This window comes from Pygoscelis adeliae, unplaced genomic scaffold (genome assembly GCF_000699105.1).
Source record: "Pygoscelis adeliae isolate BGI_AS28 unplaced genomic scaffold, ASM69910v1 Scaffold402, whole genome shotgun sequence".
Lineage (NCBI taxonomy): Eukaryota > Metazoa > Chordata > Aves > Sphenisciformes > Spheniscidae > Pygoscelis > Pygoscelis adeliae.
In genome coordinates this window covers 1,596,723-1,610,828 of record NW_008824411.1, presented here as the reverse complement: position 1 = coordinate 1,610,828, position 14,106 = coordinate 1,596,723, and the positions used below count along the sequence as shown (strand labels likewise).

Here is a 14,106-nt window from a genome sequence, read left to right as displayed (position 1 = left end):
CGGGAGGCCCAGGACCTGCCTGCTCACGGTGGGGCTCCCCGGCCATGGTCACACATGAACTAAAGGTGGAGAAATGCCCTAGGGGTTATGTTGCAGTGTTCACATCTTTCGTACAACTTGAGGGAAGCAGTGGAAACGCTGGCAGGCAGTTTCCAGTGCCAGGGTGGGTGGAAACCACATGTGAGAGGTAGACCCCCTCCTGGTCATAGTCCAGCTTTCAGCAACCTCCATTGACTGCGTGCCTGTGCAGTAGACGTTCATTTTCTTCTATCATCCAGGTGATGCTTTTGTATGGTTTATCTTGCACAATTTTAGTATCATTCTTCTGAATGTTTCAGAAGCACAAGCTGATTCATGACCTTTGTGGTGCTCTGAGTAGCTGCTGGTGCCACATGGTGCTGTAGGAGCAGAGCAGAGGCAAAATGTTACCAGTTCGCAGCTCTTCATGTGATCAGTCTCAAAGTTATTTTTTAAAAGTCTTGGCTGTGCAAACTGCTTCATTTCTCAGGAAGGAGTAAGCTTTATACATCCCTGTTATTTTTATGGAGTAACACAATCTTTTTTTTTTCCTATGCAGACTATGGAGAAGTAGTCATGCTAACTGGTTATACGTTTATTATCCACTTGAAATTTTAAAGCTACCAATTGAAAGTTAATGAATTTATGGATTGGTTTTATGTAATCATTGACAAGAGAAAGTTGAAGGCAGAGGGTGTGCTTGCCAGCTGTGGGAAATTGTAGTCTGTCTGTCTGCCTGACTCGGGGTAGGATGTGAGCAATGGGTGAGAACCAGTTCTCTGTTTAATCCCACCCAAAACATCCTCACACGGTTTTGTTAAATATCAAGACTTATGTGTAAGTGCTAAGAATGTGTGTTTGCTTTCCCTGGGCTGTGACATCTGGATTCCTGCGTGATGTCCTAGACATCTGGAAAAGCAGTCGTTGATGGTGTTGGTAAAGGACAGGTGTGCAATGAGATGTGCGATGGAGCTGACCCACCCATGCAGGGAACCTGGCTGTCACTCTGCTCTTTCATGTATCTGATGCTTCTTTAGTGTGGCTGGTTCCTGTAAAAGATTATGGTCTCCTAACGTGGCGCGCTGAGCGATGGGTGAGATGGTGAAAGAAGCAGTCAAGAGGCAGTCAGCATTTTACATGTACATAAACACCTTAAAGCAACATCTGGAAAACTGCTTGGGAAAAAATAAACAGATTTTTATTTATAAGTTCTGTGGTTTGTTTTTTATAGCATTTTTATTATGCACATAAATTATTGTTTAAAAACAGAAAATGTAAAAGAGATTCCAGGGAGAAGGCAGTTGTTGTTCAGCCTTTCCTTTGATAATCAGTTTCCTAAGGAATTTGTTGTGTTTTATTTTCAGCTTACAGTTGCCTTTTACTGGCAACTGGAAAAACTGACAATTGCTTTTTATCTTTATTTGTATCTGTAGTTCTAAGCTTAAAATGTGTATTGCTATTTACAATGTTTACTATTTAAAAAGACAAAATATATTTACTGAAACAACTCTATACCTAGTGTAATACTGGAAAAGTCACGCTGTTATATGGTATTTACAGTTGTGAAGGTAAGTTTGTTCTTTTAATATGCAAAACAAGATCTCAAAGCCCATTTGAGCCCATGCGGTTTATGGGGCGTTTGCAGAAGACATGAGGCAGAAGATAAGTGGTGCTGGCCATGTTCTCTTTGCTGTGGACCCTGCACCCCAGGCACTGCCGTACTCCTCCCCAGCTGTGGGGGCTCCACCCGGCCGAGTCCAGTGGGACCCCACAGCCTCTCAGCCGGCATCAGTGTTGGGGCTTCATGTGCTTTTTTCTGATTCTCAGGTTTTAGATACATCTTGTATAACATTAACGCTTATAAATAGTTATACCTTATGTTGAGTCACTGAGTTGGAAAAACAGCTTTTTTTGAGTATGGGATTGATATTTCTTCATGTCTCAGTTGTGTTTTTTACACCAGATACACAGATCTGTATCAGAATCTGCTGTGTGGGATAATTTTTACACTGCTGGAAGAAAACGTGATTGAATGTGAACCAAGCTGGAAAACATGCGCCAGGCTGAGAGTAACGTAAAGCGTGCTGAAGAGAAGTGGCGTTAAACAATCTGCGTATCTAGATGCAAATATCCATTTTACAATTCTTTTTTTTCAGTTGCCCCCACAATTCAGGAACTTAAATCCAGCGGTGTGATGCTTGGAGGGAATGGACTGATACGGTGCGAAGGTGCAGGAGTTCCTGCCCCGGTCTTTGAGTGGTACAAAGGAGAGAGGAAGTAAGTAGCCGGTGCTTACTGACCCACTCATGCTGCTGGGGATGCTGCTCGCCTGTGGGGACCCGGGTGGAAGAGAGAGGAGACCGCCGGGCTGGGTTTGTCCCCCGTGATGACAAGTCCAGCAGGCTGTCCTGAAATTAATGCTGAGCTTTAAACAGTGGGTGCTTGGAGGCGTTGGGTACCAACAACCGTTCTGCACGGCTTTTAGGGGAGTTTCCCGGTTTCCTTGTGGTCGTAGTTTCTGTGCTCAAAAACGTGGCACAATCAGGCTGTCCGTGGCTGGGCTGTGATAGTGATAATTCCAATAATGAGCCTAACGTTTAAACATGCTTTAGTAATTACAGTCCTTTAAGTATAATAACCAGAAAGGCACTGAAAAAGTCTACTAAAAGGATCTTCTATTTTTTTTAAATTCATCTTCATAGGTTTCCCACTGAGGGTTTTGGGCGTGGGAAGGTCAGTTCATGAACAAGACTTTCAACCAAACCTTAATGTGTATGAATTTTCACCCAGTTGTGCCATTAGTGGTCTAGACCACAGGTTTATAGTCCACAGACTCAAGTAAAGCTGCCGCACTTCACAGCATCCAAGAGGGGGTCAGGGGAGCGGTCTCTGCTCAAACCCTAGAAACTAACCATGTGCTTTGGTTTTCCTTACAGTCAGTTTCATTTTCAGGTTGTTAGTACTATATAATGATAACAGGCATCTCTGCAGAGTCATCTTTATTTTAAAAAGCAGCTCATTAAACAGGTAGATGTTTTTCTTTTTGAATAGGAAATTTTGTTTTACAGCTCTTAGGTTATCTAAGAGCTTGTTTCTGTTAAGTTTACATATTGGTGCAAAAGCAAGTGGATATTGTCCTTTGTAAGCGACTGTCCATATGCACCTTCTAGCTTCTGGAATTTCCTGGCTTCCAAGGGCTGGGTTTCTCAGCTTGAATGTCCCATTAAACCTGGGAGTTGGCATGAGAATATTAATGACCATTTTTCAGAGAAAGCCATCTGTCAGTTCATTTCTCACTGGCCAGCTGCTCTCCTTTAGGAGCATTAGCTGCTCATCTTCCTTTGTGAGTTTTCAGAGCAGTTGTAACTATTGCACTTTGACTGTATCCTAAAGCATTCTCTAAAACAATATAATCGATCTTGACTATATATAACAATAAATGTTTTTCTTCTGTTGGCGAAATTCATCTGCATCCTATTTCCAAAGATGCATGTTATATTGTACACATGTTCGGGGGGTAGCTGCAGCAGAAATGTTAGGTAGAAAGTATTGCAGGTTTTAGCACTCCGGATTCAATTAGCCATTTCCAGCGTGATAATCACCTTTCTATTTATAAAATTGACCAATTCCTTTCTTCATGACCACATTCGGTGCTGTGGCAGCAGCAAGAAGGACTAAGCAGAGCATTTCAGGATGCCAGAGTTGTGCTTTCTGTTTTCTGTTTCAGTTGATGTATCACCTGAGGCTTGCTATAACCAGCAAGAAATGTACTGTCCTATTGCATCTTACTGCTCAAATATTATGTTAAATCTAATGGGCCATCCTTTTTTGCTAAACTGTTGTTGACAGATATGCTAGACATATGTGATTACAAAGGTACTGGAAATCTCTGAACCTCCACCACTTGCAGGAAAGAGGACAATACATACACATTGGTTTTTCTCTCCAGTATATCCCCTTTACCTCTGGAGGATGGAAAGCCAGCACAAAATGAGCCTTGGACAGCTCAGTCATTGTTTTAATGCAAAACTGAGAAGAGTCTGCTTTCACAGGTAGTTCAGAGTAGCACGTACATTATCCTGCAGAAAATTTGCAGATATACTACAAGACTAAATTTATATACTGGGAGTGCACACCCTGCTTTATTTTCTGCTAATAAAATAGAAAGAATCCTATTTTCTTCAGTCTTGGATTGGGACTTTTCTTTGTGTGTGTGTGAATCTGGATGAATCTTTGAATAAATGAGCAGTGGGAGTTAAATCTGAAACCCCAAGTATACGTTCAGTGTCTGAAACAAGCCTTTTGGGTCTGTAAACTGTATTGTTGTTACTTAGATTAATGTAAATCAAAACCCACGGCTTCCAGACTCCAGGGATTATGTCATCATAAAATAGCCATTAAAACTAAACATAAAAGCAGTCGCAGACTACATCCCGTTAAAACTACTGTTCTTCGAGACAGAGAGCTTGCAGGACTAAACCTACCTAATCATTGAGCTCACAAGTGTTGCTGTTTGTTAACTTTCCGTAAGCATTGGTGCACAAGCGTGCTTTGCAATATTATTCCCTGGCCAAGTGCAAGGCAAGGAGCCCAAAGCCCGAGCGCTGCAGCCCGCCAGAGGCTGTCTTGCTTTCCAGGACAGGGAGCAGGCAGGATGAACATCTCCGCTCTCCTGTTGTAGCTGGGGAGAGGCAAGAAGGGGTCTCACTGGCAGGTTTCAGACCATTTAGCACTTTATCTGTCAAAAGTGGTGCCTTGAACTCCACGCGGGAGCTGTCAAGTGGCTGCACAGAACTTGAGCCGAGGGTACCCCGAGACAGGGAGGGTGGGGTGAGCTGGGAAGGGACTGGAAATTTTGGGGAAAAGTTATTAAAAGCATCTTAAAATTATAAAAGTGTATAGCTTCTAAAACTGTACAAGTATTCCCTACGGAGAAGAGAATGACTTCACTGTGCTGACTCCCAGTTTCTGAAATTCACAACAGTTCAATTATGTTATGTTATAGGGTTATGCAGAAATTAGATCTGAGACATTAAACAGCCACAGGGAAGAAGCCCAAAAGTTGCCTATCTAAAAATATTAATTCCCTTATCCTTGACAAAGAAAACAAGACTTACATTTGAAATAACAAAACTTATTATAATGTCTTAATATAATAACGTGAAGGTATTCAAATATGAAACCAAAGGTAGGTACCCCTCAGGGCTGGCACTGATGCATGACCTTCTTTGGATGCGTAGGCATAATCTCTGGAATAAAAAGGTGATCATTCTTCCCCTTATAACTAGTGGTACAAAGCAGTAAAATGAAGAAAAGTGTAGGGTGGCTGCACACAACTTAAAATGCTGTTCCAGCCTGAGAAGTAACTTGGTAAAACCCAGACAAGTAATAAAGGCCATGTTCAGTCAATAAGCTAAGCAGAGCAGCACACGGGAGTAATTAATTTAAAAGTAAAAGCATCTGGTTGTTACAACTGCAAATGGAAATCCTCAAAACTGATGAGTTTATGCTAACTAATGCCAACTCCTCGGTCTGTTAATTACGTGGCTTATTGATATGCATATCTATCCAATTCCATTTACTCCACTTCCAGTTCTGGCCCCCAGTGTCAGCCACTTCCTAGCAGGGATGTGGAAGAAAGGTGACGCCATCCAAACTATGCTGATAGGAGCAGTGGGAGAGGAAGGAGGGCAAGAGGAGGAGGGGAAGGGGTCTGAGCTGGCACCCACAGCGCTTGTCCTTTCGGCAGCCTGGGGAAGGCAGAAGATCACATCAGGCAGACGCAGTTAAATCTTTGATATGAATTTCGCCTCTGATGGGGCATGGGGATGGCAGAAATCCCAACACCGCACTGTTTTCTGGACAAAAAAAATGAGTTAAACCTTATAGCTGTAAAATAGAGATGCTGCAGTTCAAACTGCAGTTATGGGCCAAAAGGATGGAGGTGGCTTGGAAACAGCTGGTCGGAATAAGCCATAGATGAAAGTGGAGCTATCACTCCAGTACCCCGAGGTCCCCTGGGAGAGGGGACAAGGGGTTTCAAACCCTGAAAGGCAGTGGGAAGGGAAGGCGGCCGTGGCTGCAGCTCGTGCCCTCCCTGCTGGGGAAGGGGCATCCTGAGGAAAGCATCTGACCTGGGGCTCGAGCGAGTAACTAGGGTGCACTGTTGAGTGCCTGCCTGCTCCACCTCCCTGAGCACCACGTGCAGGCATGAGTTGCTGCCACGCTGATAACGCTGTCGCTGGCTATGAGGCACGGCATGCCGGCTCCAAAACACACCATAGCAGGGTGTGTTTTGGAGCAGAGGAGGCTCAGGTTTTTCTGCAGGAGAGGCAGAAAGAGGAGGGAGAGACATTGGCAGTTTTAGAAGGAGCATAAGTTGAAAGGACAAGCTTCTGCCTTTCACAAGTCTGGAGAAAAGATGAATCTTCTAACTGCAGCATTCACCCCAAACCAGGCATTTCAATCCCATTTTTTTATGTTTCTCACAAAACCACGTGTGTCCATGGGTTGCGCTATGTCCTCTCCCTGACGATGGGCTGCACAGAGCAGACCAGAGTCCTTTACAGCAACACAAACTGCACAGGGAAGAGAAGCCCCCTGTATGTGCAGCAGCATATAGTGATTAAATGGGAACAGAGGCACTCATGTAACAATGAGAAATATTCAATCCACAACATGCAGAAGTGCAATTAATGATAGACTTGAAATGGTTTTAGACAGAATGTTAAAAGATTGCATTCATTCCCAGGATATATGATTATATCTTTCAATATATCAAACAAAAATTGTATACTTAATCTGGAACTCTGCTCCTTATGTGAAATATAAGGAATTATGAGTAATCAACTGTAACTAATATTTTAATAACACGGTTACCCTTTTCATCTCCTTGTTTGATCAGAAATGGTTTAACTACAACAGCAGCATTTAAATTGGTCATGTTTCTTTGCCCTGGTGCAGCAGCGGTGCTTCTGACATGGCTTTGGAAGCAGCATCAGAAAACCTGCACAGTTCCTATGAAATTTGGGGTGAGAAGCTCAAAGCCAGGGAAACAGAGCCAGGTGAAAAAAGCCTTGGTTTGGCTTTTTCCTATGCTTTGTTACCTGGTTTCTGTTCAGGTTCCTGTCTCAGGATGCAGTGCTGCTGTAGCACATCTTTTGTAATTGCAAGCCTAATTTGTAGCTGTAGAGGCATGTAAAATAAACTCCGGTCACAATCCTACGTAGTCGCATTTTGGGCTAACTAATCCTCATCTGCCATCAGATGGAGGTGTGTAAGGACACAAGCAATCTCCAGAGTCTGAAAAAAACACTCTCTGAAAGACTTATCACAATACTTTTCTGCCCCAAATGGGGTATTTAAATTTTTAGCTAGGTTTGTCCAATTTAAAATCTAAGCTCTCCATCTGAGAGTTTATATCCTATCCTATGGCCAGGCAGGCAGAGCCATGGGTCTCAGTCTTTATTTTCTTTTGAATGTACAGGACACACAGGCAGAAACTGTTCCCCTCAACACCCCACAGCTCCAGTGTTGCCCATGGCCTCTCCGATCTGCCACTATGATAATTTTGCTCAACAGACTACATCGGTAGCTTGCAAACAGCTTACTGTGCTACCAGTAATGTCTGTAGAAAAAGAAAAAAAAAAAAAAAAGAAAGAAAAAAAGAGGAATTTATTGGTTACAGTATATGAGTTACAGAAATTTTCTTTTTGCTTTCTAGACTGATCAATGGTCAACAAGGAATTACTATTAAAAATTATAGTACAAGATCACTTCTTACTGTTACCAATGTGACAGAAGAGCATTTTGGCAACTATACATGTGTCGCTGCCAACAAGCTAGGGACGACCAATGCCAGCCTGCCTCTCAACCGTAAGTAATGTGGACACGTGGCAAATGTTCATGGTTATTTGTTTCCACATACATGGATTCAAAAGCCAAAAAATAGTAGTATGCTTTTTTTCCCCCTGGTTTCTTCACAAGGCATATAAATACCATTGTGTTCCTCAGTACTGGGAAATAATTCATCTGGTTACTTATTCCATGCTGCAGAAGGGTTTCTGTTCTGAAAGTGATGGCACATTTTGGGGATATCAATGAGTTATGAATCTACACAAAACCCACAACTGAACCCAACCCGCCATCATGGTATAGAGACAGAATTAGCATGAGAAAATCTTTCTACTCAGAATAGTAATAATGGATCACTAAGGTACCACTGTAAACAAAGTTTAAAACTTTTTCAGCTAGTTTCAAGGAACATACTGAGCTGAATAACTGGGGTGTGCCAGAGCCCTGCTCACAGGTCGGTTTGTCAGTTGTCGGCCTCTGGTACAGAGAAGTTGCGGAGGACTTGAAGTTAAATCTTTTGGAAAAGACAATAAGCATTGTAATAGGCAAAGCAATGCATTGAGATTTTTAGCATGAAGGTTACCTAAAATGGGTCTCAAATGTCCTGCTTGAAAGACATTTTTACTTGTGAATTTGTAGTATTTCACCTTTGTTGAATATCTAGCCATCTGTTAATGGCATCCGAAGATGTTCGTAGTTGAACTTCACTGTTAATCTGTTCTGGTAGTGATAAAACTGAAAGAGAAAACTTAGAATATATCCTACACGCTTTTCTCTACATAAAGATATTCCTTATTGAGTGGAAATGTAGATTTTCAGTTGCTTAAATCCTAGGGTTATTGCCTTCTAGCCATGAAACTTCCTTCTGAATATACTTCCTATATGATATGTATTGTCAGGATATTCTAAATTACTGCAGAAGAGATGTAATAGGCAGAAAACAGCATGAAGCCTTTGCTGCCATTTTATTTACTATTTGAGAAATCATTAACAAAGTGGAACAAAGTTACACTTATTTTAAACAGAAAATGCAAGTAGTGAAAACAAAGGAATATTATGCCAGAAGCAGGTAGTATTTGGTGTATTTGCAATTCAGAGAAGGTAAAATGAAGGTTTGATTTAATTTTGAACAGAGCAGAGCTGAATCTGTCTGTTAGTTGCTGCCAGGATTTTATCAGTTTTAAATTATTGAGGTACCATGTAGCCACCCTTAAAAAGCACTTTGAGACGCAGAGATTGAAAATGTCATATAAGTACCAAATACATTGTTACAAATCATAAAAATAAATGTTCTCCATCATGAAAGAGATGGGATGTGTGAAGCAGAACAGTCTGAGAGAAAATACTGAAATCGGGGTCTGATCCTGACCTCACAGAATGAAATCTGGGGGTGATGTTAGCTCAGAGGTTTGACTGAAAGACCAAGATGAAATGTCTTATATTATACTATGTTTTTTTTAATCTAGTCAAAACAAGGAGAGGTTTCCAAAAGGTAGTGATCTAAATTTCAGTTGGGAATGAAGATCATTTGGCGGAGTTTTTTCCTTGCTCATAGTTTACATTAATGTTATCGAGAAAGAGTATCACTTAAAAAAAAAAAAAATTTTTTAAAAATCACAGGGTAGCAACTCATTAAGTAGGGACTCCTTAATCCTTCAGAGAGAATATTCTCTTGTGAAACACTACTTACATTTTATTTTGTTGGCAATGATAGCTGAACATATGCACTGGTTCAGGTATGTGGGGGGGGAAGTGTTAGCAGTTAATGGTTGGTTGTAATATCTGATAGTCTAATATAGGGCTAAATATAATTTGATCACCATGTTACTTGACAAAAGTTAAAAATTAGACATTGATGTCTTATTTCAGTGTGTATTTTAAACTGTTAATTGCATTGGTGCAATACAGTCTGAGATGTGGAGCGGTTGGAATAGCATCATTAGCACAGCTGCCAGTAATGGCCATGATTTGGGACCCCCGCCGCATGCCCCGCTGCTTTCCCGTGTGAAACTGCTGCACAGACATAGGGGTTTTTATCAAAAAGCTGTCATAACGCAGGAGCGGTACAAATCCTGAGCATGGAAGTCTACACACCTCCACTGTTAGGTATTGGCACCTTGCCCAATATCGCTAGATAATTGCTAATTGGTTGTTTCTGTCTGCTGTTGGGGTTTTTTTAAGAAAAATGTTTATAGCAGAGTTAAAAAATCTGTATTTTCTTTCTTTGCACATCCCCATGTAATATATAAATTATATTGTAGCTGTGCACAGTGGGAGCCTTTCTCTGGGACAGAGCTAATCATATTCTCCGTTGTTGGTGTCTGCATCCTATGCAGATATAAAACTCAAGGATACCAGAAAAAGGATTATTTCTTCTACTACCAAGAGGGCTCTGGCTTTCTGTGATCCATAAAGGCAACCTTGAGCTAACAGAAAGTCATAAAGTGGGTAAAGGGATGTCAGGACAAGGTAAAAGCTGATTTTGTGTGACTGCGGACATGGACTGGGCGAAGGAGATAGTAGATTAACGGAGCTGTACCTGATGGTGCCTGTGGGATGGATGGGGAAGGAGGAGAACTTGTCTGGGGTATGGCAGCTCACCCGTGGCCAGAGGACAGAGGACAACCCCACTGCTGCTGTGAGCTGGGGACACTCAGCAGAAGGTCACCCAGAGCCACTTCTGTCCCAGGGACAGATAGCCAGATCAGTTTGCAGAAGAACTTCATGTCTGGGGAGTTACGAACATCCCAGATCCCGCAAACGTAATGAAATTTATCATATCCCTAACTGAAGACTTGTTGGCCATGTCTAAGATCTAGCTATTAATAATAAATTCAGCAGCTGTAAAATAGAACGACTGACCCTTGCAGGAAAAATACAGAGAAGCAGTGGTTCCAATAAATTAATAATGAATGGCAACTTGCTAATTATTCATGGCTAAGTCCATGAATCTTTATCATCCAAATGTGTTGTTTTTTGTGGGTAAGTGTATGAAGTACGTGATCCTCCCAGACCACTCACATGAGGAGTGTTTGCTGGACAGTCCCATCCTGCCATCTATGGATCTAACTGATCAGATGTTTAGCACTGCCTATGCTGGCTTTTCCCAGAATTTCTGGTACTTAAGAAGAAGAAGAACGTAGTACTTTCCTGTAAATAAAGCATAGATTTGTTGATTCATTAAACCCAGGAGATGAGGTGTTACAGTGTGTAACCAAGGTAAGAGGTTCCATCTACAGGGGCAAGGAACCAATGGGGAATGGAATAGCAGATTTTGTAAGCAGATTTTGCTTTTAAATTAGTGCAATCTTAATTCAAGACAAAAGGCATTTTCCTACAAACAAATTTGCAAGGCCATTGCAAGGGGAGGGAGTTATCATTAACCATTGGCACTGAGGTAGGTTTATTCAACTGTTTTTCTCAAGCAGCCAAAACTGAGATGGTCTCTATTGCTGCTAAAGTAGCAACATCCTTACCAAGATGTCTCCTCTCCTGGCCAGGAGCCACAGTTGGTAGTGGATTTCTTACTCTCTCTTATCAAAGCTGAGTCATGGCAGAAGGTTTTTCCTACCTTTCATGGATGAGGACAAAGGTGGAGGCGTTGCTCAGTCCCTGCTCCCTGCAGCGGGACGTGGGGTGAGATGCTGCCACTACAAGCCCTTGATGAGCTGCTGGAGATCCTGAGCAGGCTCAGCTCTGCTCCATGGCACCAGAGGTCCAGGCTGTATAAGTCAGGTTGTAAGGTGCACCATTTTAGTATCCTGGCTCAGTCATGGGTGCAACGTCAACCCCACGCCTCTGCAAGCCTGTCCTCATCTCCTCTCTCCTCTGCCTGAGCACTTGTTAAATTAGGGCAGGAAATTGAGCAGTTGTTGAAATCTTGTATTTTTAATCAGCATGTAGATTTAATCTATACATCTATAGAAACTATAAATCTACTTAAGAGACTGTTCATAGAGGCATTAAATTCACTGCTACATGTGTGATCTCTGTGTGTCCCCTGAAGATATATCGTCCACAAAAGTCTGGATTCATGTAAGCCATCGCCTCGCAGAAGATTAAAATAATCATTATTTCTCTAGTAGGTATATATGTGTTTATTCTTAAGCAAAGATATTCTTTTTATTTTCTAAAGAGCACCTCCTATACATTCCCTATGCTATAAATAACTTGTCTGGTAAGAGGTACCTTTCTTAAGAAAACTTGTAATACAGAGGAAGCATCCATGTCTGTTACTAACAGCTGGCAAAGAAATTGCTTCCTTTAAATGGCTGGTTATATAATCCACAGGTGTTACTGACATTCAGGTTTATACAGAAATCTTAGATATATTGTCAGTAATTATTCAAAAATGTAAATAATTGTGAAGAGCTGCAGAAAAGGTCAGTAGTGACATTTGGAAGGAGAAGGAACATAGCAAGGTGTGTGAGAGATGTGGTAGTATTTTCTGTGCTAATTTAATTGCTGCAGCTAAACAGAACTACTTTATTGGATAAGCATCCAACTGTGAACTTATGGTTAGTGCAACATACTTATAATCTTGTCTCAAACATTTCTACATGCTAGGAAGCGCCAGACCGTGCCCTCAATTTATGTGTGTTGGTTGCATTGTGTCCTGGTTCCTACATAAAGATTCCCAATTAAACTGCTGTATTAATATTTTTAATACATTGGGTTTCATGTCTGAAATGCAAAAAAAAATTAATATTCTTCCAAAAATTTAAATTAACTCATTGTAAATTGCACATAACATGTAATAATATGCATGTTCCTCAGTGGCACTATGTATAATTGGTGTAGCGTTGGCTATATCTACTGGAACATCAAAGACTCAGAGTTATTGAGGGTATCTGCAGAGTGGTGTAATGGCCTTGCTATGACACATCTTCTAAATAAGGGAACAGGCAACAATTTTGCATGGTCATTTTCTGCTGTGCCAAATCATGAAAATCAAAGAAAAACTACGTTTAAGGGGACTTCAGAGATCATCTCAGTCTTCTGTCTGAGGGCATGCTCACAATGACAGTCATTGTTCCTGGCAGCTGTTGGACCTGCTCCCCTCAATCCATAGTGACCCATCGTGGTCAAGTTGTAGTCGTGCTTCTTTCCTGCATTAGCAACTCTTCCTTCATATTTAAACCAGACATTTTCTTTCTGCAGCTGAAGCCTGTTTCCACCTGTCATAGCCTCCATGGGAAGAAGAGAGAGTAGGGGTTTCTCAGGAGTAAGAAGAAATAAGATCTGGACAAAGGGAGGGAAGGGCAGTGCCATGGCAAAATAATTGTCTCCAAGTTCATAAAATTCTCTTCTGAAATGAGCAAGGGAAAGATACAAAATTAGTAATGTTATGTACTGATAAACATATGCATTTGCACTACCATCATCAATAATAGTGGTGACGGGGTGCCCAAGCTTGCTGCTGGGACAGGTACCCCTCCATCACCATTTTGCAATGGTAATTTAATGTTATCTGATGCCTGGGCTGCAGTCATATTCCTGAAGTGACTCTTCTTAACCCTTAAAGGTTTCTGTACGCCTTATTCCTCCAGCTTTAGCAAGCTTTAGTTTCTTTTCCTTTTTTTTTTTCTTTTTTTTTCTTTTTTTTTTCTTTTTTTTTTTCACCAAACACATCCAGGAGCTGGGATGTGAACTTCTCAAACTCAGCCTCTCTGGAGACATATTTAGAGCAAAGGGGCCATGCAATGCAGCTGTGCTGCAGGGATCCAGTGGCAGCGGCTGCACTGCTCAGGTTAGTGGTGCAGCGGGTCTGTCTGTAGGGAACTTGGTTCAACGTGCTCCCCCCATGCACGGTGCATGGCCCCAGCTGCAGTCCAAGACCTCCTTCAGGACGAGCATTTGTTATTTTGCCTGGAATAATATTCCCCTGATGCAGACAAGCTCTGGGCTGCATCGCTAGCCATGCTCATTTCTCCCTGGCAGAGACCTCCAGACCTCCCATGGGAGTTGTCCCGTACCATCTAGGCTGTGTGCAGGCCCTGCAAGACTGGCACTGTGTCCTGGTTTCAGCTGGGATAGAGTTGCTAGTAGCTGGTACAGTGCTGTGTTTTGGATTTAGGATGAGAATAATGTTGGTAACACACTGATGTTTTAGTTGTTGCTGAGTAGTGCTTACACTAGTCAAGGGCTTTCCAGCTTCTCATGCCCTGCCAGCGAGAAGCTGGGAGGGGGCACAGCCAGGACAGCTGACCCAAACTGGCCAAAGGGATATCCCAT

The 14,106-nt window shown here is 41.9% G+C and overlaps 1 protein-coding gene across 1 annotated transcript in view; it reads left to right on the top strand.

Annotated features, from left to right (window-relative positions):
- The window catches only part of NEGR1 (neuronal growth regulator 1), a 170,602-nt gene that overhangs the window by 101,464 nt on the left and 55,032 nt on the right, over positions 1-14,106 (top strand). The window contains exons 8-9 of the mRNA XM_009320667.1: positions 2,175-2,295; positions 7,742-7,893. Coding sequence (XP_009318942.1) covers positions 2,175-2,295; positions 7,742-7,893 — 273 coding nt within the window. The remainder of the gene's footprint in view (positions 1-2,174; positions 2,296-7,741; positions 7,894-14,106) is intronic.